Source organism: Melospiza georgiana, chromosome 3 (genome assembly GCF_028018845.1).
Source record: "Melospiza georgiana isolate bMelGeo1 chromosome 3, bMelGeo1.pri, whole genome shotgun sequence".
NCBI classification, from domain to species: domain Eukaryota; kingdom Metazoa; phylum Chordata; class Aves; order Passeriformes; family Passerellidae; genus Melospiza; species Melospiza georgiana.
This window is the reverse complement of record NC_080432.1, coordinates 82,700,056-82,726,751: the sequence shown is the minus strand read 5'-3', so window position 1 is coordinate 82,726,751 and position 26,696 is coordinate 82,700,056. Positions and strand designations below refer to the sequence as shown.

The window sequence follows — 26,696 nt, the reverse complement described above, 5'->3', positions numbered from 1 at the left end:
AGGGTTCAAGAGAAAGTAAGAGGAAATGAGAGTGGTTCAATTTACATTTTAACTAGGAATCCACATAGGCAAAGCCCCCTGTCTCTCTGGCTCCAAGGCCACAGAGCAATCTTCCACTTTTATCAGCTGGTGCTTCTCTCTTTGGCTGAGTGAAAGCTGTGTGTCAGGACAGTGGCTCTCCACTAGAAAAACAAATTCAATTTTAGGACATTCACTACTAGCAGGATTCCCACAGACATGAATAGAGTTAAAACAACGATTAAAAATATATAGAAAAAGACAATAAAAAAGGGACTTCACTTAGCTAGTTCTTTCTTTTACAAGAAAAGACAAAGAGTGGAGTAAAGCCACAAAGAAGCTAGGAGATGAAATTAAAACCCTGAACTCAGTCCAGGTACTCTCTTTCATAGCTATGAAAGAAAGAATAATTCCTTTTTTGTCAAATTATCTTACCAGAGTTGAAAAGTCTTTTATCTCCTTCTATGCTCTTACTTTGGAAGAAAAGTATCAAAATGTTGACTATATAAGTTGCTACAAAAGGACCCTACTGCATGGATTTTTTAAAATGTCACTTCGTTCACTACAATCGAAGCACAGCACAGAACAAGTAATGACTATACATGTATAGCTCACTTACAAAACTAATTATTGGTGCTAATAATGTCTAGAGCACCCTTCTGAAATTCTCACAGTTTGCCCAGTAGGTTCATCCCTTAATAAGTGACATGATGTGACAGACATTCAGCACAACGTGTGAGGATTTGACTACACCATTCCCATTGTGAACACTAACTCACTGCTGCATTCTTGCAGGCTGCACTGAAAACCTTCCCCACCTTGTCGGTGTGAAGGACTAATTACATCACTTAAAACTGAGAGGAAACTCTTCTAATCAAGGATCAACTTTGGCATCTGCTTTTACATTCATCCTAACCTCCCTTTCCCGTACAGCACACAGGCACATTCATAGGCAAATTATTTCAAAGAAAATCATTCAAATTAGAGGAGAACTTAGGCCAAAAGTACATCTGTTTTCATTACAAGAACTTGCCTAATGGAATTATTCTCTTCTCCACAAGCCTTTGGAAATAAATTGAGACTGAGCTTATATACATACATAAAGCTACAGAACAGTAAAGAACATCACACATATCCTTAAACATATCCTTCTGCTATGCCCAAACTGCTCTACTGATCTCAAACTATTTATGATTTCTACTTAGATCTAATAAGCAACAACAAATAAATACTGAATTCTTTTGGACTTTTAAAATATTCAAAAGGACTTTTCTTCCCATAATGAAGCAGAACAGATGTCACATGCTACAACCTGCTGTTTGAGACTGCTCTTTATCCCTGCGTGCTCTCTAAACACCAGTAATAGCCTAAACAAAGATGGAATCAAAACAAACGGGACACAAGTGACCATGAGAGTCAGCATTATCTTGCAGATTAAAATATACAAACACAAGAAGTGGAGTTGTGCTTCCATGGAGAACCATCTCACCACACATGCTCTCATATAAGCAGATTTCTGCCTCTCAAATGAAGAATGCCAGAGTGCCCAATGGCAACATTCCTGTAATTTGTCCATTTAGCATCAGCACCATTTCTACATGCCTTTCTTTGTGATAATGCTCAATCTGCATCAGAAGTTCACTTCCACATTTTATCATGTTTTATTCTATACTTTAAAAAAGGGCAAAATAAAAACACACAGCATTCCTTGGAGAACTCAAAGCCAGAAGTCTACTTCTTCAATACACATTATGTACAAAGACCGCACGTACAATACAGCTAGGATTTCTATTTGTTTACTTTCCTCTGGTGGCTTGTTGGAGCAGTAATTCACTTCAGGACTTCATTTTTAGTCTGGTTCAAGCAAAAGAATTTATGCAGAACTGCAAAATTCTTTGAATTATGAAACATAATACTATTTAAGTTGTTACAAAAGGACCCTACTGCATGGATTTTTTAAAATGTCACTGGCTTTAATCACGCCAGAGAAGCATAATTTTTCACTAATATGTACATGCAGTTCTGCTACAGCTTTTTTCTTTCCTCTAAACAAGAAAAAGCTTACTTCAGAAGAAAGTCCTTACAAAATAAGGTCTTGCCTCCTTCCTGGTCCTGCTACAGTGCTTCTGTCTGACTTTCATCATCAGAACAGCCTCATGAGTAAAGATACTCCTTCATTGCTGAAACCACTTTACTGACCCAGCTTCGGTTATGCAAGTCTTGGTGTCTCTTCTGTGGTGGTGCAAGTATCTGGGGAAGAAAAAATCTACTCTCTTTTTCTAAGAGAAAGATTAAGAGAATCCTTCAATTTAAGTTCTCACAAGATCAACCCTTTTTGCCTCACTTATGTCTCAACTTGTGTGGCAGCAAAGTCTTCAATGGACCCCTGGTATTTCCCTCCCACATCCACTTCCCTACACTGATCGAAAATGATCCGCTCATACAAATGAAGTGACTACTGAACTTAAGATTCAGTAGTGATGCCTGCAGACCTCAAACACTGTTGGCATGCATCATTCATCTCACTCCTGCACAGCTCCTCAAAGAAGCACCCATTGAACTTACATAGCACAGGATGGCACAGGAGGTGTTTTCTATAGCATTCGTTCCCCATGCTCATTAGAAGGGCTGTCCACAGCACAAACTTTGCTACAGACATTGACATAGTAAAAACTAACTCCTGACAGGCATGTAAACACACAGGCTTGAAGCTTTTGTTCCCAAGTCCACCATACTCCAAAAATCTATATGATTAATTTTCAGTGTACAACAGTTATCTACCAGAAAAGTCCCAATGACAGCTTAAGAAGTCCTTAGGCCCAAAGGGACCTGCCTCTCTGGTGAGACCAGTCCTGGGGAACATTCTGCTATGTACAACTCACTCCAAAGGGCTCCAGTATGCAAGAAAGCACTGCAAGCAGCCTCAGCTTTCCCTCTGCAGCTTCCTGCAGCCTTTTACACACGCTGAACTCCAAACAGCAAGCACTCTGAAGATTAACAACAGACACCTTAGCTTGGTGTGCTGCAGAAAGTCAGCAGAGAAAGAAAGATAAGATTCAACCTATGGCAGCCAGTGCTGTCGGCATGACACATAACAAGACCCTAAACCAGCTGGTGCTCCAGAAGAACTGCAGGCTTTGTGCCCAGGAGTATCACATTACAATAGTCAGGAGAAAAGTGATGAATAGATAAGTAATTGAGGTCAGGTCAGCCTCTGACAAGGGAGAGTTTTCTGTCAGCGAGAGGCAAGAGAAAACACTCTTTGTGAATGCTAAGCTCTTGTAGAGCAGATGGGGACGCTCCCAACAAAGCCACATGCCAAACACACGGCAACTTTGTAGGGCTTAACAATTTTCCAGATACCATCACCATTATCACCTCCATCTTACCCACATTTGGCTTCAGTTTGCATTCCCTCTTTCCCAAAACCTCAACTTTGATTCTTCTTGGTGTTATTTATATCCTCTACTTTCAGGTATACATCATTTGCCTACTGCCAAGCCACACATCTGCAGTCAGCTTGCCTACTGGTCTGTAGAGAAAAGAATTCCCCAATACCAGAGACCTAGCAGGGGAGCTGCAGATTTACATCTTTATTTCTGTTATGCACCTTTACACAAATGCCGATAGAAGGAATATCAGGAAAATATTTAGGATCCACCACTCCTCTCTGAAGAGACAGCTTTCAAAAAGGAAGCAAGGCCAAAGAGCCAGTCATCCCAAAAATGGTTCCTAATGGATGTGTGTTTTTACATGACTGATGTTTCTCTCAAGAAGTGTGAAGAAAGAAAGCCTGGTTCAGCCACCTGCTACTGCAGAAGCAGAAAACAAAATGTGTGGAGAAGCCTCATGACACAGTGTCTTCCCACCAAACCTAATGCTGCTGAAAACGAATTGACACATACATTGTTATGTAACTCAGCATGACAAAGAAATTGTGTTTCTTCAGGTTTTGTTGGAGGTGACACTTTCTTCTTTTCTTACAAAACACTGCAAACTGTCACTCAAATTTCTATTCCTCTGCTCTCCCTGCCTGTTTCAGTAGTAATCCTGCAGATGGCACTAGGGACTAAGAAATTTCTTTCATTTTTTTCTTGTCGGAGGTCTTTTACTCTGTATTCATTTCATGTTCATTGAATTGTACCATAGAGCTCATCTTTTAAGCATCTTGATTACTTCAAATCGATAAAAATTACCCTGTCCTCCTGCTGCACCTTTAAGTCTCTTAAGAAATTTCTGAAAAAAAATCCTTTATTCACCAAATATTAGGCATCTGTAATAGATAGTACAAAATAATGGATGGATAACACCAGTAATTTAAGTAAAATGGCATATTGAACAGAAGAAACAAAGTCTATTATCAACACATAAGATGAATAACAAATAAACTCACATAGACAGAAATGTAAATTTAAACTTAGGATGGTGCACTGTTGCTCCTTTGATATACCCAGAAGAGGAATTAATTCAAATTTCATCTTTCATGCTTTCTATGAAGCTATTCCTATAAACGTTAAAATTCACTGTTCCCATAATCATCTGTGGCTTGATTATCTCACAGGATGCAGCAGACTCATCTGAATTGGAAAGACACTTCTTGCTCAGTGCACCTTTTTAAGCTAGACAGATGGTACAGCAGTTTCAGAGCAGAAAGTTAAGTATCTAACAAACAGCTGGAAGATTTTAAGCATCCCACCTACCCTGTTTGGGAGGGCAGCCATTTTCATCTCAGTTTATCTGAGATTCTCCAGACAAGGTATTTTAAAAAGAGCATTGAAATGTATTCAGTTCCTAAGACAAATTAAATTTCAGAAAACATATAGAGGTGACTGAGTGTGACCTCAGCTATCCTTAAAAAGAAAATAGATCTGTAATCTTCTCTTTTAATGGCCAAGATAAAACCAGTTGCTAAAATATTCAAGGCATACTTGACACCAATTCACCTCAGAAGGCTAGACAGCCTGTGAAAGACAGACACATCCTTTCCTACACTGATCTCTACATTAACATGAAATGATCATGAAATAGAGAAGGATTGCTCCTGCCAGATGCCAGCAGTTGAGCTCCCCTACTGTCTCAATCATTGACTGAGAGGGTAAATAGAGAACATCTAGACAGAAACCTGAGCTCATCATTTAGAAGTTCTCCTCACTGGCTGCTTGCAGAACTACATCATAAACAAAACCAATGTGCAGTAACAGCAAAGGACAACTACAATGTGCAAGGCCATTCACCCACATTTTGGAAACAAAGAGAGAAACAGAGAACTGTTTAAGCTTTTTTCATTTCAGCTAAAAGAAACCAGCAGAGAGTTGGAGGAACCTCAGGTGGTGCTGCAGAGTTTAGAAGCTCAGCTGCTACTTCAGAGTGTCATTCCAAACTGCCAGCACGAAGGGAAGTAGTCACTTCTCCAGAACAAGGCAGCTTCCATAAGGAACCTAAATATCATGCACTGAGATGCACAATAAACCACCTCCATCAGTGAATTAGATCAAACAGAAAACACATCCAAAATGAAGGAAACACCCGTTTTTTTCCTTCTCCTGGATTAGGAAGTTACAGCAGTTCACAGAAAGGTGAGACCAACATCATACACAGCCAAAGCACAGGAGGGACAGGCAAAAGCAGGGAAGAAATGAGCATCACCTCTCCCTTCTAGCAGCAATGGCCAGCAGACCAACTCAGCTGCTTGTGAAACCACAATTTAAGATCTCTCTGGCCAACTTTGCTTCTTGCACTCAACACAATGAGCCTTAAGCCTCTTGCTAAAACTATCCTACTGCATCACTTAAGAGCCAACCCAAACAAAAAGATCTCTTGCATGCTTTCTATGCAGCATATCCAGAAAGATTTTCAGTTAATAAAACTGTTTATCTACAAGTTTCTCCTGAATCATTAAAAAATAAGCTCACAAAAGTATTAATCATGTTCTTGTAGATGCAAAGATTTTCTTTTCTGCCTTAAAATTTTTTCTTCCCAAAAGAGGCAATTAAAACTCAAACAACAATAATACAGCAATAATAAATATAGCTTATGTATTAATCCTGTGCAGAACAAATGGGATTGATACTAAAATGAGAAAAGAAAAAAAAAATGTTTATTTCTGAACTCTAATGTCTATGTGGGTCACTGACACAGTGATAGACACAATGGCCTGACACAAACAACATTTTCCATAACAATCCTCCATTTCAGTACAGCTTTAATTTGTTGTCCTCAAAAATTACATTTGTGTTTTTCTTGCTGTCTCCCATTTCTCCACTTCTACAAAGTTCTTTTGAACTAGAAGATTGATAAGCAAGAATGTAATAACTAAGGCAAAAATAAAAAGGAATAAAACTAATCAGAGCCCACTATAACCAAAAACTTCTCTTGCCAAAGGAAAAGCTTTGCAAGTTTTAAGTGAAAGAATTGTTACAAGAGCCAATAAAAGATTTCAGATGAAGTATTAAATCCCTCAGCAAATCATGAGTCTAAAACTGAAATCAATTCACTACAAAATAGAAAGCTAATACCTGAAATATTTTTAAGTCCCTACCAACTAGGAAAGCATTTCCAATTCCTGCATAAGTGTATATGCAGCATGCTAATGCTTGGTCACTTGCACATTCAGACACTACCAGGATTTCTGTATTTTTAATTAAAAGGTTCTTCTTCCCTGTAGTTCTTCTAGCATATTATTCATATTCCTTTTGAATTTAAAAAGTTACATGGCATTCCTTTATGTATTATACGTTCTCTGAAGATTAGTATGAAAAACACTAAGTATTTCCAGCTTTACTTGACAGGTACATGCTGATGCTGAAGAAAGGCTGTCAGACTGTGCGTGCACAATTCAGAATGCACTGAAGACAAATGAAGTTCATGAACCGCTGTCCATAAGGGGAGCTGCTGGTCCACTGAAATACATCTTTCTGTTATTTTCAATTTAAAGTTATGAAAAGAGCATGTACGGTTCTTAGCTTTCAAAGCACTACACAGCCAAAAACCTCTTGGAACCACTGGAACGCTCTGGATGCAAACTGGAATTGTTTAACAACCTCACTGTGATGAGCCCTCAGTGTGCACACACTCCACCCTGACTCCTCTTCAATCTGCCTTCTGTAACATCCACCTCTTCTTTTCCTTCTGAAATCCGTGGGCTTCTTTGCCTCCCTGACTCCTTCCTCCCTCATTAACTGCTTCTCTAATAATTTAGTGGTAACACTCCAATTCCCTACTCACTAGAAAATCTGTCAGGAGGCTTTTCCTTTGCTTGAAAATCTACTTTGCCCCTGGCTTGGCACATTTCACCCAAGCTGCCTGGTGTTCTTTTTGCCATTATCAAGCAATCAACTGAATCAACTTTTGCCAAAACTGAGCATCAAACTTCTTTCCCAGCGGACCTTATGCTATTTTTCTTACTCTGTATAATATATTTCAGCTGTTAATTGAAAGCAATATAATTAATAGCAAAATAGATAAGTGTGACTTTAAAAAAAGCCAACACAAAAAACCCCAACCAAACAAAAATAAAACCAAGCACCTTTTCAACACTTTCATCAGCAAACAGAAGTCTGCATCTAGTGCATTCAGACTATTTGCCTCAGGCAAGCAAGACCTCTGCATGGTATGTCATCATTATTTTGTGCTTTAAAAACCATCAGTGGGCATGCTTCCTTAAAATAGCATAGAATATTGTTACCTGGAGATTACCTTCTGCCTCAGTCTGAAAATGTGTTAGGACCACTTGTGCATGGAGCAAAAAAAAATAAATCAGGTTGGATGCAACTTTCTTTACATACTAAATAAACAAATACTTTTCTTTTTTCATAAGATGCCAATAAAAAGTTCCCATTTACTTAGAATCGACTTTGAACATCTTCACAAATAATGTTTCCAGTATTTTACATCCCAAACTCAATTTTTGTTAATAGCCTAGTAATACTGAGTTTGAAACAGCCAAAACAATCTTATATAATTTGTATTGAAAAAAATTAAGCATTTTCTGAGTTAACTTCTAATAGTGTTTGAACAGAGGAATTCACAATAGCAGATAGTAAAAATGTTTAAAAAAAACACCAAAACATCCCAACAAAACTGAAGTTTATCAGTTGCACAACATCATGGTTAAGTTCCAATCACACGCAATTACCCACACTGAAGTTTTTCATGAGCTTTTCAGTTAATATTTCAGCTCTTGCACCCTGGTAAGCAGAGGCTCCAGGCTAGAACACTGACTTTTTTGGTTCTCCAGGGGGTTTTCCACAACACAAGGACTGTGAAGCAGAACATGAACACATGTTCTGATCTCAAGGCATCTGGGGCATTATGCTCCTGCCATGTTCTGAGTCCATATCCCTACGTGGTGCTGTGCACACCAAGCTGCCACAATTTGCCCAGGAAAAAGACTTGCCAACAGCCACACAGACCGAATGAAAACCCAGCCTGGGCCTGCCATGTGAGCAGTCAGCACTTGAACCACTGAATGCTGGGAGAGCACACCAAGTTCAACAACTGAACTCATCTAACTTAGCATCCCACTTTCAAAAGATACAAAAAATTAAAATATTTGATAAAAATTTAATTACAGGATAATTTTGTTCTCTCCCATTGGCTGCAGGCATTGAAATCTGGTATTCTGGAAGATTATTAGAAAACTAAAAATACTTGCATATTAAAAAAAGTATGAAGATGGGGATTTTAAAAGAGACTCTTTTAGTGATATCTCTCCCATAAGATACTGTAAGAATGTTCTCACAAAAGTCTTTGCTAGAGGCAATTTCTCCTCCCTCTTGTTCTTCAACTAGCCTCCCAAAAATTCTTTCAAGTAATTAACACAATTAAAGGCACAATGATGAAAGCTAACTTTAAAAAAAAAAAAAAAAAGGAAAGGAAAGGGAAAAAAAAGTTTAATGGTTGAACTCTTTACCCTACTTTATTTTGTGAACGTATTTTTTATTGTAACTTAAGACACTACAAAATAAATTGCAGCTTGGCTACAATAGTCACACATGGGAAAACACAATTTAGGTTTGTTACTTTCTCTTCTTCATAAATCAGTCCCGGGCTCAGTTTAAACACATGCCAAATATGACCTAAATGTATCACATCTTCAACAAGTAATCATACACGAGAAGAGGAAAAGGAGCATTGGTTCAATCCTCACAGCCCACAAGCCAAGGATTAGGTTACCTTCTTGTAATTGTATCTAGTTATATACATACATGAGAAACAGTTTAAATAAAAGGAATTCATACTGAGATCAGGATATGAAATTAACACCAATAAACCTGGCTCCGTATTTTGCACATTTTCTACAAAATTTCATACATCCAGTTATCAGTGCCTCGTTTGGTTTCACATTTAATTTCTGTGGTCCTCAGCAGCTTCAGAAAGCAATGTATTTCAATGGGTCCTAATCTTTCTCTTCCACGGCAGACAGGAAAATATGTTTCTGGCGATATCCTCTAACTGTCCAAGCTGATCCCTGAAATGCTGGACACAAACCAGAAATCAAAAGCAAAACAGCAGACTTGTTCAACGGAGCAGGATACAACAGCCTATTAGAGAATTATGCAGCAAATATTATCCCTCTCCACTGCTAACATAGTAAAAGCTCCTCAGGGAACAGCTTAACTCACCTGTAACTTAATTTAAAATTTAAAGATTTAAAGCCTAAAGTAATTAATTAAAATAATTTAGATCTCTTGTGAAAGAATAATTCATCATTCACAGGGGAAGAATTTAAAATTCTTCACATCAACAAATGATGATGTTTTTGAGGTAATCTAATGCAAAATTCAATTTTTAAATAAAATTACACCAGGTATGGAAACATAATAGGCTACCCACACCATAACAAGCCTGCAGGCTTCTGCCTTTTGTGTCTCAGTAGCAAAAATAAATATTCAATATTCTGTGAATTCATAAAAATCATAAAAGGGAAATTTAAAGCTCAAAGAGATCTAGCTCTGTCTTTCTTTAACACTGTCTAGAGCTAGACTAGCTCTGAAATGTTTCTTTAGTATACAAATGAGGAAAAGGGTTTCCATTCTTGATATGGAAGTGTAAAAAAACATCTCCAAATTATTCACAATAAAGCTAGGACTAAACATGTATAATGTCTGACTATCTCATGTCTTTAACAATACACATTTGAAATTACAAAACAGATAAAACTTGCACAACATGACCCCCTGAAGTGGAGGGTTTTTTGGTTGGTTGATTGGTTGGTTGGTTGGGGTTTTTAAACCATACAACTACACTCTCCCAGTTATTAGCAACACCTTCACAGGTTTCACATTTACATTACACCCCATAGCATGGCAACATTAATTCTATGTAGATTTAAAGTGCTAATTTGTCCTCCAACTTCTTCAATGTATTTTCTTGTTTCTCTAATGCTTACATTTATAAGAAGGGCTTATATTTGTTTGTCTCCAGACTGAACACATGGGAACAAATCTTGAAAGCAAAGACTCTTTGGAAAAAAAAGAAGATTGAAAATTGTTTCATGAGGATTAGTGACAGTAGTTGGTAAGCTTTTCAGTTATTCATGAGCTTAAACAGATTTCCTTCACAATGTCAGGACAATGGTTCTTCCTCTCAGTAACATTCACTGCCATGGTTCCTTGGCTACCACTCCTTTTACTATAGCCATGGACAATCAGGACAAAGGCTTAAATGGCAGATTTCCTAAGGCAAACCAGTGTGTACATGCCTCCCAAACTGCTCAGTAAGACTTGTTTACCCACAGCTCCATCACGTGAGAACATGAAAACAGCTTTCAATATTTAATACCTACATGCACACCAAGGTAATCTGAAGCTCTGGTACCACCCAAGGACAATATATTAATCCAGACTTGGTATTTCTAGGAAGTAAATCACCTAGCAATTGTAAGAGAAGAAGGAAAGAGAAGGGAACAATTATTGCCACGAAGATCCCTCAACTCCTAGTTGCAATGCATGTTTACATCTTAGCAGCTACCTGAAAGTTTTTTTCTAAATTAGCTATTAGGAAGATGGAAAGAACACTGGGGATTGAGGATGAGACCTGTGAAAATTAGAAATCAAAGCCCTCAAATGAAAACATATTCAAAGGAGCTAACTGCAGAACATCTGTGCAGGCAGAACAAAACAGCCCATCCCATTTCTGTCCACACTTTGACACAGATTGTTACTGACCACCTGCATTCACAGTTATGGATGCACATTGTGATTGTGAGCTGCTTCCTTAAGAGAACAAGCCTGGCTCAGCCCCAAGGAGCAGCTCCTCCAGGCTTGGATCACCATGCACACGGCATGGAAGTGGAGGGATGAGGGATGCACATACTCCCACTGTCAATCTCACTGTTGCTCTGGGAAGCATCAGAACATTGTGCTGCAGCATGGCATCCACCAGCAGTGCTATGTTTGCATTAATTAGAAAAAAACCCCACAATCTCTTGAAGTTTCATTCATGATTTTCAGCCACTAAAATTTTATCATTCCCTGACAAGGCCTGGTAAAAGATTTGGAGAGATTCAAGAGAACTCTTGAAGTGTTAGAAGTAGAAAAGCAATCAAGAAGGTGAATTTTCAGTTGGTGCTTTATTTGAAAATAAATTGAAACCAGGAAAAATTAACTTCAGCCCTCTCAAACTGTCACAGGAATGAGGATGACAAAAAAAATAAGAAGTATAACCTCACACATCCCCTCAAACAAAACTGTGTGTTAGGACATAAACTCCAGCCCTGTTCCCCCACAAAAACCCACGGACAGAAATGCGATCCCAAGCAATTCACAAACAAACAAATAAGGCCATGTTTCTGTTGCTATAACATAACACATGGTACTTTTTTTTTCCTCTGATGTAATTCTTATAACATTATTTTGGAATCTGACTATTTTAAACCTGGTTGCTATGACACGTTATAGTCATTAGATGGATTCATTTCCTACTTTCCAACTGGCAAGACTACTTGTTTCAGTTTTATGAAGTTATATCACGGACAAAGGACACATAAAACATACTGTAAATTCTAATAGTAGAAACTCCTTCAATGCTTTCCATTACTTGAATAAAGGAAGGAGGACTTCTGCCCACAATTACTCTAAAGGTAATCTCCATGCTTCCAGCTTTCTCAAGTTTTCTGAGCCTTATTTCTGAAAATGGTCTTTTCAAATTTTTACTCCTACTGAGCGACATCTGATTTCTTGCAGAGCCTGTCAATGACTCCCATACTATCTAAACTTACAAATAATCAGAAAGTGACATTCTACCAGTAGACAATAAAACATGGAATACAAATCCCCACTGATATTTCTGGTTTTAACAACTGGGGATGAAGAACAGATGATGAATTGGCCCATTAGTGTTTCAGTATCACTTCCACTGGGCAACCATGAGGTTTGGGGAAGACTTGTTTTTACTGTAGATTAATTTTTAATTACTGAAATATAGTCATACCAGACAGATCACATTCAGAAGCCAACTTCTAAAAGAAAACCAAATAGGAACTTCATCATGTAGCATTAAAATCACCAAAATCCTTTTAAAATATGCACACAGTATACCTTCATATTCACAAACCACATTAAATAGAAAGCATTTGGAAATCAGAGACTGGAAGGTCACTGGGGTAAAAACTTTACCCTTTTATAACAAGCATGAATATAAGATGCACTGGTATATCAAAGGAACCTTTTAGATTCTAGCTTATGAAAATATATGAATTTCCATAATAGAAAAACACAGTGGCTCTGTCATATTCAATCTCAAAACTCAACACAAATTTAAGAGAATAACAATGGATCTTTAGGGAAAAAAAACCCCACCCACTAATAAACATATGCTAACACCGTCATTTTTTAAATGTGCAAAAGAGGCGATTTTTCCACTTGTGGCTTTGCTTATGTCTTTGGCCTAACAATTTTCATTTAGCTCCTAACAAGTTGAACTTTCTGTTAAGTCTGATTAAAAGCAGTCTTACCCAATCAGATTAGGGTGCTTCTACTACTGCCTAATCATTCATATGACAAACAGCCCCAAAGAGTGTTGGCACAGACCATTTCCCCTCAAATTGCCTTAATCTTGACTATGCATTTGCAGGATGGGTCTCCACAAGCACAGCCTGCTACAAACCCAGTCCTACTTTATGACTGAAACATAGAATATTTCTTTCTATACTTTTTTTTTTTAAGTGCAATAGGTAATCTATTTCCAGGAGCAATGACAACACATAGATGTATTGACCCTTTGATTATGATTATTTCATGGAGAGTGCTGAACAGGCAGTTAATGAAAAAGATAGCTGTCATACAATTAGCTTTGCACTATGAGTGTGAAGATCTAGAAAAGAAATAATGGGAGATGTTAGGGAGAATTATATTTTTCTTTAAAGAGTACAGATCCTATAAAACTAATTAATTTTACATGTTTAGGGGCAGCTATCAAGTCAATCAGTTCACACTTATAGGATCATTTAACCAACAAATAATCAAAAATAATTTACACTTGATCTCAAAGAAATCTACTTCTAAAGGCAGTACTTTTTGAAAAAAATTGGAGATGAATGCTAAAGGGTTTGCCTGTTCATATTTTTAACTAGAAAAATAAATCTGAATCAGCAGTGCCATGGTGTAGGACTTCCTTCCCTAGCTGGGAAAAAGGAGAGGAACAAAAGAAAAATAGATATAACAAAGTATAAACTTTCACTTTATTAAGAAACAGAAGATTACCTTCAGGACTTTCTTTATTTTTCCCCAAAATGGAAGAGCTGCCATAGAATAGAACCAACTAGTGCTATTTTGAAGAAAGGAATTGGGGGAACAAGAAAGGAAATTATAACAACCATCACTTGTAATTTACATGGAAAAGAAATGAGAAAGATGAATGCAAAAGCTGGAGCTCCTGATGTTTCTTTAGGAATAGCTGAGGACTGAAGAAAAGATAAGTATGGCTCACCTGAAGAACCACCAGCAGCTGAAAAGGTCCTAGAGTTCCTCAGTTAAATTAAGTATTGAGGCAAATTTCTAAGCCTTATCTATCATTGTAAGTAATATCCAGGTAGTTCACAGCATGTGTTTGATAAAAGCTCATATATATAATGAGACTCAACAGTTTTCCTATATGAACCATCTTTCTTTCCTTAAATGTAATTCTTTCATTCAGCAACAGAGAAAAAAAAAAATCAAGCTAAAGTGATTGTCAATGTCTGACAATTGGCAGGGACAATTCAAGGACAGCAAGCAGCTGCTACAGATTTTAAACTTATTTTTTGTTATAGATCCAATTTTTAAATTCACAGTGTTCCTTTATAGTCTGGTAGGTTTGTCTCTAGCAGGAGTTCCTTTAGGGCAAGCACTGCAGACAGTCTGCCTACCCTGAGGGAAACTAAGACACTCAGATGTGGGGTAAAGGAAAGATATTAATAATTTAAGACAGTGGTCTGCAACCCCTAGGACAAAGCAATAGGGAAACACCTAACTCCCGAGCTCACATTTGTCCTCCACAAACTTGTATTTTCCTCAACAGATTTACTAAGTGCTGCAGAGGATACAGTGTTTCCCATGTTTTCTGGAGGAGCTCTGAAAATGCTCATGGCTAATGACACCTCCCGCCACTGCCAGCACCTCCAAAGCAAGGAAAGAAGTCCAACCAGGAGGCTGCAGCAACAGAAGAGGCAGCACAGCAGGGAAGTACACTATTTGTAAGCTACAAAACACTGACCTCAGAGACAGAAAAAGCCCTGGGTAAAGTACTTTTTCCATTATTCCTGTAAGGTAAAGAGGTTAACTTAACATTGCCAAATAGAAGATTCACTGAGTGAAAACCACTTCCAGTAACCCAAATATTAATTTTGATTATTCTTTGACATTGGTTCTCATTTTCATTTTATAGAAAGGCACCTCATTTTGTATTTGGCAACTCTCTTCAGTGTTACAGAAGGAATTATTTTGAAACTATTTCCACTTATTCAGTCCTCTTTTCCTGCGTTGAGCAAACATTGACCTAACAGTCATTCACTAGTCCATTAAACTTGGTATTCAATATTCACATGCATTATAAATCAATTGTATTTGAAAGCAGGAAAGAACAGATGTGAACTTTAAGAACTACCTTCATTTCTTCACTTTGGGCACGCAGTAGCCTACAAAGTGTTCTCTAGGTGTGCCATACTACATCCTTTCAAGGCTGATTGGCATTTGGATCTGGGCATTATACATTCAGTTTCTCTGTCACATCTTGAGAACACAAGTTTAAGAACTCCCGCAGTCTTTCATTTAAGCCGACCAAGTTGTACTGGAAGTTCTACTGAAACCTCCAGACTCCCTATGCAAAATACCAGAAATTATCAATATCACAAAAGCATATTAGTTTTCACTGTAAATAATTCCATTAGAAAATCCCAAACAGAATCACCACCTACTTTGAGTACGCTTTGTTTACAAAGATCACCCTACATGCTGAAATAATACATTCTTCATAAGCACAAAAACCTGGACTCAACATAGATATTTAAATGAGAATCACTGCAAAAAACCACCATTATTCAAGTGCACAAGAGTTTAACTAGCAGCCGCGCTTTTGCACCTTCATGCTGCAGATTTCCTACTCAATCCTACTTTGCTTATGGTGGCAAAATATTCATCAAAACTAAGTGCTGTAACGTACAATTAAACATCCTTTACATAATTTTTTCTACACAAATAGTGTGAATGAATGAGAAAACAAGAACTCAGCACCACTACAGCTGAAAACCCATGATCCTCACAATGGCTACCTTGACTTCTTGAGCTAGCATTTACTAATGCAGTATGTGTGTGTGTGGATATAGATAGACAGACAGGTACACATGACTGGCCAATATGTTTTATCTTCCAGACTGAGATTATCACCTTCAAACCCAACCCAAGTGTAATATTTAAAAGAAAAAAAAAAAAATGAAAGAAAAAAAGGAAGCTAAGATCCCTTGAACATGAACTGTGAACCTGAAGCCCGAATGTACAAATATTGATGCAGCTTTCGTCTACTGACACCTCTTCAAAAGAGCAGCAATATCTGATGGATCTCATGTACTTAAATGCTAAAAGAGCATTTAAATATATATATGAGCGTAATATTTATTGTTGGTGGAAAAAACTATTAAAAAACATACACTAGTGAAAGTAACACAGGATGAGAAATGAAATACAACATTTGGAAGAGAGAACAAACAGCACATATCTATTCCTCCCATTCTACCTGATTACAGCATAAAGGAAGAGTGGGACCTACAAAAATGGATTCTCTCTTCCTCTTAACGATACAAGACAGTATTAAGTGGTGGCTGACTGAGAACCATAGTGAAGCCCACAGGGACAAGGAATAATGTGGAAGTAATAAGAAGGAAAATTGCAGTCCATATATGAACACGCAATTTCTTTCATGTCTTTTTACCTTCCGAAGTTAACTTTACCACATTAGCTCTTTGGGAGTTCGCTCAGCCAAAATACACAATAAACCGGTTTTGGTACTCAGTAAGGTTTGCTTGATGGTGGTTATGGTAACAGAAAACCCTAGGGAGTACCAGCATTTCAAAGTTATGTAACATGGTTTTTCAAGTCTATCACAACTGACTGGGAGATACTCACAAAACCTAACTTAGCTAAGAGAGGCCAGCATTCCTTGAAAGACAAGCATTTCTTGTTGGGGTGAGTCAAACCAAAAATTTAACTCTGGTCCTTCAATCAAGTGGAGCTCTCCTGAAAAAACCTGTTTCCACTAGCTATACACAATGCTTTGAGAAACAGTCTTCCTGGACAAAGCCAGACTTCCCATAACCAGTATAATTTGCAAATAGTATCAACCATGTCAAGCAGGGAAAGTATTTCTTCATTTCCAACATCAGCACTAATACTTTCTGCAGAAGTGTCCTGAATGCCAGCTGCGGTGGTCAGTGCTTCCAGGAAGTCAAACACATTTCTGCAGTGAGCACAGGAAACGACACAGCTGCCACATCACAGCTAACATCACAGGCATTCCGACCAAAAATCACATCTCTCCACTGCAAAAATATCTTTTACAAAGTGTTACAGCAGGCTGAAAGTAGAATAAAATTTAGTGAAAGCCAATGTGTTTTAACTTCTAATCTAGCAATTGCAGGAGAAGGACTTTATGACCCACGCCTGTAACAGATTAAACAACTCAGTAAAACTTAAAAGACTGTAGTAGAAGTTTAACTTTGGCCAGACCTTCTGCTTATCACTTTGAGTGTCCAACTGCCTGCTGTTTACAGAGAAAGGTACCTCATTAGCCACTGTCAAGTAAATAGATGCTATCATTTTTCTGGCTTAGAAAATAAAAATTAATTAACATTAGAAACAAGTTGCTAAAAAGCTACTCATAGTCACTCACAGCAATTATAAAAGAGGACAATCTTAAGGTCACCGTTCTGTTAAGGCAAAATATGAATTGGCAATAACAATGTCATCAACAACAGGCTGGAACAAATGTCTGTGTCTACACTGAAACTGGTCACCTGCATAGGAAGGCAGATGCATGCCACACCTGGAGTTACAAGATGTGTTACGGAACTAAGCTGTCTCAAGCTGATAAAGAAACAGAAATATCAAGAAGCCAATGTTATCAGACATCATAAACAAAAAGCATGTCATCTTGAAAGTGCTCTGGACCACATTATTGGGCCTTAAAATGTCTAGAGATCTACACTGAGCAGGCTGCAACAGAACAAAACCTGGTCTAGCCAGTCTTTTTATTTCTGTAATAATACAGGAAAACTGTAACCATGTCTACTTAAGCATTTATCACCAACAAACAATTCTGACAGAACTAAAATATAATCATTCCTCCCGCAGGCTAATGAGAGAATGGCTGGAGCTAAATGGTATCCCATAATAATTTTACATGTAAGAAGTGTTCCATTTCATTTAGTGATATTATAAAAGTGATGCATTGGCCATAACGTTTACTGTTTACAATCTGCAGCAAGCTATACCCTCCTCAAGGGAGATTAAGTAATCAAGAAAATGTTATTCACACTATGTATTTGAGAAAAATAGATCACTGTGCCAATTACAGACTCTTTCCTATACTAAGAAGGATGTATGCTAGTCTAGAAAGGAGACAGGAAAGAGAAAAGACAGGAGATTTGTTTGCTTCTCAAGTGAAAAGGAGGTCATACAATCACGCACTGAAAAAGTTTTGCTTTAGTCCAGCAAAGCCTGAAGAGGAAAAAAACCAGGAAATACTAGTTTTGAGTAGCTGCTGAAGACACTTCATTATAACAAATCTTAAAGCTCTGAAAAACCATACAGTGACTCACAGCACTACAAACAGAAAGATCCAGTAGTAGTCAGATTGCAATTTTGTTTCCAGAGTATCCATTAGAGGCAACTATTTTTTTAAATGATAGCATATCTTTAAAGTATTCTTTGTTAATACTGCTTATACAACATTTTCCACTAAAAGATCACAGTGATCGATACAGGCTGCAGTGAATGAAGTGCAACATCTCCAGTAAACAGATGCTACATTATTCATTTCACAGATAAGTAAATGCAAGCATGAAAAATTAAGTGACTTGCTCTAGTCAGAGAGCCAAAAGCACAGCTGTGAATCTCATCCAGATATCCCAGCTTCCAATGATCCATTAACCACTAGACATTAGCCTTTCTAAAACAAAAAGCAACCTTTTCCTCACATTTTGCCCTCCTTCTAACATGTCTGGTAAAGCTAGTACAGGGGCTGTTCACAGTGGCTGACTTTTAAGAAACCAAAATCTTAGAAATAAACCAAAAATTATTAAAATATAAGCTCAGCTTTACCAGATGGATTACAGAACTCCCAAACCCATCACTGCAGGGCTCAGTTACCTGTCTCTGCCCTTCCAAGAGGAGGGTCAGCAATAGCTCTCAGATTTAAAGCTGCTGGCCAGACACAAGCTTGGTGGGAGGTATCAGGGTCACACATCATCCCAGAAGAACACCTGCTGCAGTCCTGATTCACAGCAGGCACTTACACCCAGGAGCTGCCAGTGCTGCATCCAAACAAGAGGAAGAAATGGATGGGATCATCAGGGAAACGTATTCCGGCCCAACAGCTGCTTCTCCACATGTCCTGTCTCACAGGCACAGATACCTTTCAGCTGCCTTCAAGGCTCTCGGCACAGGCATTGCACTGCAACAGCCCAGTGACCCAAAGCTTGGCAAAATGTAAAAAACACCCATCAACACCCTGGTTACACTAAAGGCTTTCTGTGTGGTGGCAATTATGTCCTATGCTGTCTCAGCTCAGAACTTGCTCCATGCAGACAAGCATTGATACGGAACCCACTGCTTTAAGAAACCCTTAATGGTCTCAAGAAGACTTCAAAAGCTGACAAAGCCTTTAGGCAGGAAGGGAGGGTAGACACGAAACCACTGATGACAAAATTCCACCAGTCAATGATGATTAAAGAAAATTGTTTAGACCTGACAGCAAGCAATCAATTTGATTGTCACCACTTATAACCTCAAAAATAAATGAGCAGAAACTTGAGAAACAGCACATGCAACTAATCAATTTTACAGCACATATTTTTCAGTAGTTTCCACAAATACAAAAGTCTCCTTAAATGCTGGAGTACTTCTCAGATATATATAGCATTTACTCACTCAGAGATTAGAGTTCCAGAACATATCAATCACTTAAGTATTTTTTTAAAAAATCACCAAATAAAATATTTTAGATACCCTTGCTTTAAAAGAGTTGTCTGAACACACAACAGGAAACCTTTATTACTTTTTAAGAATGAGTAATGAGACAGATATAAAAGTATTTTAAAAAATCCTAGTATTGAAAAATCATGACCTGTTTCCTAAATTGCTGTGATAAGTCAGAGCATAGATCTTCGATTCAGAACTAAAATCACTCACATTTACATTGAAACATACAACACTTAAATTTCAGAAATAAATTATCAAGATCATTGAGGAAGCATATGGTCAAATTTCACCTTATTGCAACATCACACCATAAAACAAGGTGTGCAAGGTACAATTTGTGCATTACTGTGGGTGTACTAAAACTTGTCAGCAGGATATAAACTCTTCTTACAGCACAAAGGTCAAGGCCGTTGGAAATCCATCTGCAACAAAGCCCTTGGAAATACCAGTGAAACCAAGCAAGAAGGTCCAAAGTAAGGGCACAGGGTTTCAGTTTTATGTGAGTAAATACTTCTTCTTTCCAGCACAACCAATCAGTTTAGTAGTGTACTCTGAAACACATATGAATTTTTAAAATGAATGTCTTTAATCCTGGTGAGCCAGGGCATGACTATATCCCTACTGCTGTTCCACAAGCCACAGGCTTACAGAATTAACGCTGAAGCAGCCCACTTAAAATAATAAAAAACCCCAACAAACCCTTACAACATCACAGCTTCACCACAAAATTTCCAACCATGCCCCAAAATTCTGCATTTAAAATTCCCAAACAAACCAGTATCTCTACTACACATGGCACAGACACTCTAAAGTTCCACTTTAGCACTGCAGGTCTCTGTGACACTTCTGCGACTGCAGTGCAAACTTAAGAGCCCAAACACATTGTGCTTCACTCCTTCTATTCCCTCCATTCCCTCCATTCCATCAACTGACACTACAATGACAGAAGAGCATTTTCTTCTCATCCCTCCCCTTTATCACAACCTTCAGTTATAAAAAGTTCAACAAAATCCCCTCCACCACCATTTTCTAAAGTCAGGTATTTTCCATTTTTATTAACAATTTCATTTCTTTCTTGCAGAAAAGTCTACTCAATGCCAATGTCTAAATCCCCCTTCCTCAAAATTATGTTTCTCTAAAAAAGCTGTTTGTCCCCTGTACTCATTTTGTCCACTCAAGACAACCAGATTTAGAGACAGAGAGCTTGAAAACAAATCTTGTTTTTATATCGTTACAACACTGTGGATTTGCCAAGGACCACTAAAGAGCTACAATTTCCAACAAATGCTCATTTTTGTCTTACACCTCTTAAAAAATACTGTGCATACTAAACTTGGATTCTATTAATGTTGCTATAGCTTCAGTTATAGCAAACACGGATGAACCAAACAAAAACCACCAAAAACTCCAAAACCAAACAAAAACCACAACCAAAACACTCAAATCCACAACCAAAAGTGAAAAATTGCAATTTTATTTTTCCACTTCCATGTTTTTCGGAAAATTGCACTTTTATTTTTTTCGTTCATTTTGGTAAGCGTCTGAAGTTTTATTGTGTATAAAACTCACTGCCAATCAGTTCTTGTTTTACAGTCAAAGAAAACCTGCTCAACAATCCGAATTTCTGCTTGGGGGGAAGAAATGCAAGACTTCCGTTAGTTTGCCTTAAGAATGAAAGAGTGGATACACAGCTTAGCAACCCTAAGATTTTCAACACAAAAAACTCACAGCTCCCAGCTGGATATTCCAAAGCACTTGGTGACAAAACACACAGTTCCGAGCAGGTAATTTTAAACTGAGTAGCCTCTCTGCTTTTCCCCTTGTTTTCATTACAATATAGTTCTTAATTACAACAGAACTCAACACTGTTAGCGAGGCAGCCGCACTTTTCAAGGGAGTTTTCTTTTTTTCCCCCCGCACCGCACGGGGGAAGCGCCGCACGTGGCGTCACAGGGAAGCAGCTTCCGAATGACAGCGGCTAGCGGCGGGGAAAGCCGGTCACGGCAGGGAACCGAGCGTCCCGAGCGGAGCCGAAACCTCCCGCCCCGGGGCAGCCTTGCCCTGGGGACACCGCTCTCACGGCACGAAGCCCAGAACTTCGCCGGAGCTCTGCCGAGGCCCCCAGCCCCGCCGTGCCCGCGCGGCTCCCACCGGCGCTTACCGGGCGGTGTCGAGCAGCGGGTGCTTGGTGCCCACCAGCTTGCGGACCTGCATGGCGATGTTGCTGAGCTCGTCGCTCAGCAGGCACCGCAGGCTCATGAAGGACGTCGGGTACCCCACGATCTTCTCGGCCTCCGACACCACCTGGCTCCAGGGCGGGCCGCCCGAGGACAGGCACCGCAGCCCGCCGCCGCCACTAACCCCGCGCCGCAGCAGGGCACCCCACATGCTGCCTCTCCAGGGACGCTCCGCTCTCCCACTACGAGCTCCGGCGGGGCCCCAGACGCCGAGCGGTCGCGGTCGAGTCCCGCTGCCGGAGGAGCGCCCCGGCTGTATCCCGGCCGGCCCTGCCCGTGCCCCGCGTTCCCCCCGGCGGCGGCGGCCGCAGCGGGCTCATTGTGCCCTGGGGGCGGCCATCTTGGGCGTCGCAAAGCACGGCGCGCCGTAAAGCGAGGGCGGCGAGGCGGGCGCTGCGGACGGGCGCTCTAGTGCCCGCAGGCAGGAAGAGCTGCCCGCTGTCCTCCGCCCTCAGACATCGCGGGGCTACAGCGCCGCCGCTTCTCTTTCCAGTCTGTCCTTGTCCTGTCCCGGAGCCGTGGTGGAGGATCCCGCTGGAGGGGAAACGCTCTCCGCGCCTGGTGCGGGCTCCCGGCTGGCCGCAGGTGCCCCACAGCGCGGGATGTGCTCTGCCTGCGCCCGGGTTGCTACAGCGGCCAGAGGGGAAGAGAGGTCAGGTCCCACCTAAAGTGTGCCTCAGCTACTGAGGCATGATTTCTGTGCAGCGGTTTTTTTTTTTTTTCCCCACTGTTAGGATTTTCCCCCACTGTTAGGATGGTCAGGCATTGGAGTAAGTTGCCCAGGGAGGCGATGGAAACACCAACCGTGGGTGTGTTCAGGAGGCACCTGGGCCTGGCACTGATGTGGTGTGGGGGTGACAGTGCTGCTCTGATGCTCGGACTGACGGCTGATGTTCTGATCAAGATGGGCTTTTCCAACCTCGATGATCCTGTACGTCTATAATTACAGTGTGTGGGCATTCTTTTTTTCCTCTTCCCAGAGTTGTCTGGGGTATGGCATCAGCAGCCCTTATTTACTGCCTGCTCTTGCACTGTTGCTGTGTTGTATGGTGCTCTGCTGTGAGCCAGCCAAGGGGGTTATGAACAGCCTCCTTGTGAGCTGAGGAGGTACTTCCAGCCAAACAGTGGACATCAAAAGGAACAGCTAATTTTGAGTGCCCAAGTGAAGACCTCAGGATCCCCCAGTTCCACAGTGGGGGCTGCAGTATATCGTGTGGTGTTTCCTTAATTCTGAGCACAGCTGTCACTGATGCCTCTTTTCAGGTATCTGCCCCCAAAACTTGTGAATTCAGAGAATAGACTTAACAGAGGGGAAAAATTCACTGGCCTTCTTCAGAAACTGGGTTCAAGTGACTTCCTCCTTCTCCAAAGGAAGATTATGATGTGTTCTGTCTTTACAATCACTGACATCCATTCCTTCTATATCTTCAAGGCTTTGCTGCAACAAATCTGGCAACATTTTGAGGAGAAAACAGTTCTGTTGACTACATTCCTGTTGAAAAGGAGGGTGTTACATTTCTTATCTTTGGAAATACAAGATACAGATCACTTTCTTTTGTTTGCATTTTTTAAAGAGAATTACATTGAAGGATACTACTGTAAAAGAAGATGCAAATAGAAAACAATCCCATCACAAAGAAAGATGTCTAAAAAAGCACAATATAACTTTTGCAGTTGCAAGGGAGAAGCTGCTAAAGAGGAACACACCTGTGTTTCAATAACTATAAAAATATGTTTATTGTTCTGACACCTGAGACAACTCCAAAATTCTAAAAGGTACTGTCCTAAGGAAGGGCTTTGACTGTGGACTCAACAACACCTGGACATGCCTGTGGCATCTGATAAGTGACCTCTCCCAATGGAGAGGGGAAAAACTGGAATAGAGTTTTTATATAAGTTACCTTTCCATGAGAACTTGAAAGGTAACTTAAGAGTTAATTTTCTGGTGTCAAATCTTCACTTTCTGTGCTGCCTGTCTCTGAGAGAATAAAGCTTTGCTTTGCAGGAGCTGCCACTGAGGCAGTTCTGTTAGCTGGTGTCACAGAACAAACTGTTGCTAAATAGGGAGTTTCAGCTCATAAACACAGTTTAGAAATGACAGAATGCAGTGGCATGTTTCTGTGCAGAAAGCCTAAGTTAATGAAAATTGCCGGAGGGATGCACTTAAGAGGAGCTACTAAGGCACCTCATCCTGTAACAGTGACAAGTTCCTTGATTCATTTCCTGAGCCATATCCATTCTTGCACTTAATGTGGTTAGTGTTCTGTGAAAAACTTAACATGATTATACAATTAAAGTCTGCTTAAAATAATACATAAACTGGGGAGAATTAGGGTTCTATGGGCAATAAACCTACCATCTCCTAATATGTGAGACTTTAACTTTTTAAATTTGCTGTTCTTAATGTTATTCTGAAAATCTGAATGCCTCTGCACTCTTTATGTAGAATTCTTCTAAGTCCAAGTGGTTTAGAACTAGGGCAAGACCCTTGATATCCACAACACTGCACACTATCACTAGGGCTTCCTCAGGATTCACCATCAGTAGGTTGATGTTCCTTAAAAGCAGCAATCGTTAGAGGAATAAAGCAAATATTTTGTCAGTAATTTTCCATCTTTTTTTTATTATTTCTTGACCACAGAGACTCTTTGAGAAGATTGTACTGTAATACCTAAGGACTTTCTGACTCTCACTCTCAGCCCAATGCTTTCCTCCCTCTCCCTTCTCTTAGCAGCCTGAGTCTTACTTCAGTAGTTGATTTTTGACTCCTGGTCCAAGTTCATATTTTCTTTCTCCCAATCTCCTCACTTCTTTGCTTCAGTCCATACACCATCCCTACAGGCTACTGTTCTTTCAATCTTGTCACAGCCTTCTTGTTTCACCATCAATAATCCTCTTGTCTGCATAGCCTGCGTCTGTTGGAGAATTTTGCTCAGAAATGGCTTAAAAGGCAGCTGTGAGGAGCAAATTCTCACAGCCTGTTTTCTGTAACCAGCTAAGTTCTTAAGTCTGTCTTCAATAACATGGAGGCCTTGAGAACTTTCATAACAGGGTGAGAAAATAAATCTTGGATTCAATAACAATCTACAGGTATTGAAAACAAAAGGAGAGGTTAGTGTTTGCTCTGTAGCCTATCGTGAGCTCGAGTTTTACAATATGTATGAGCCTAATTAACACGGTTATAAAAACCTGCATTTTGGATCAATAAAATGGAGTTTGATGCTGATGAACAAGGATGGGTCGTCTCCCTTCGCTTTCAACATGCGTCCTAATCATAGCTCTTCTTATTATATGTGTTTATGGGAGAGACCTTCCAAATTGTCAGCAAATCTTTTGCAAAATTTCAGGTTTAGAGCATGGAGAGTTTCTCAGCCATGCAACCTAATATTTTTTAACACAAGGAGAATGCATTTTTTTGCTAACCTCATTTTTCAAACTGAGTGTACTATTTTAAAAATCAGCTTCAGGCTGGCACACCAATCACAGGAATAAATCATTACAAATTAGCTAATGTTTGACAGTTACCGGCATCAAAAGCCAGGGCCCTGTAATAGGCAATGATGGACCAACTTACCCATAGGCATTGCTGTTTGCACTGCCTGTTTCTGAAACAGAGCTTCTCAGTTTTCCTCTCAAAAAACCCCATCAGAAGCAAAAGTATGATGTACTTACCATATCATAAGTTGTGTACAAAACCACAGGCTTTTTTTTCTTTTTTTTTTCTTTGCTCATTTCCCCTCAGGATTGGAGAGAAAAATGTGCACTATTTCAAGAACTTCAGTGACTGTAAAATAGACATGTCTATTTCTTTAGAGTCTTAAGCAAAGAAGAAAACTGAAACTCTTTTTTTTTTCTGTATCAATTGACTTTTTAAAGCCCTCCCCAGGAGGAGAAAGGAGCCACTGGAGGGGGCCAGTATCAAAGTTGAAGAACAAAGATGACAGGTCAAGAGACACTTCTGTTTACATCAGCATGCTCTGCACCAATGTACCAGAGAATACATCAAAGCCACTACTAATGCCAGCTCTGGATCTCTTTGCTAGCAAATGAAACGTGGAAATATTTTCCTGACTGCCATCTAAAGTAAAACAGTTGCAAAGCACTCTCGTTTGATTGGGAACATTTGAGCTTTCAATTTTTCATAGTTACCCTGGCCTTATCCAAAATAAACGATGCCTATAGGAGAATGAGACTGGTGATGTCATATATTATAGTAAATGTAACCTGTCTACATGACTGAATCTTCTAGAATGCTGCTTAGTTTTTTAATATGTTAAACCCCAGGTGCACTCTAAGGCTATTTACAAAAATAAAAGTGAACAGAAATATGTCTGTTCCTTCCAAAGCACCCATTTAGTTGTTGTTCCCACAAACACCCATTCCCCCCACCTTTCCCTCCTCCCAAGAACTGATTTACTCCATGGCATCCTGGGAAAGCGGAGAGTTATGATCATTTCTATTTTGGAAGTCAGGAGGTTTAACAGAGAGGTTGTGTGATTTGTCCAAGGCTTTGCAAAAGCCCTAAGGCAAACTGAGAAAAGAATCCACTTCTCTTGACCTCCTTGTCTGTGCCTTGTCTGCAAGGCTGCCCGTCTTCCTCGCAGCTGACAGAACTACTGACAAGGGCGAAGGCCGTATTGATCCTGTAGTTAGACACTGAAAAAACACCATCATTTAGCATCAGTTGGTTCCAGTAGGAGTCACATCCCTTGGACAGAATTTGACACTTAGAAGTACTAATTTTTAAGCCTAATTATACCTACTGTAATAC

At 39.6% G+C, this 26,696-nt stretch overlaps 1 protein-coding gene across 1 annotated transcript in view; it reads right to left on the bottom strand.

Annotated features, from left to right (window-relative positions):
- PDSS2 (decaprenyl diphosphate synthase subunit 2) overlaps positions 1 to 22,239 on the bottom strand; it is a 109,762-nt gene extending 87,523 nt beyond the window's left edge. The window contains exon 1 of the mRNA XM_058021136.1: positions 21,850 to 22,239. Within this exon, the coding sequence (XP_057877119.1) occupies positions 21,850 to 22,076 (227 nt within the window). The 5' untranslated portion in view covers positions 22,077 to 22,239. The remainder of the gene's footprint in view (positions 1 to 21,849) is intronic.
- Positions 22,240 to 26,696: the final 4,457 nt, after the last annotated feature.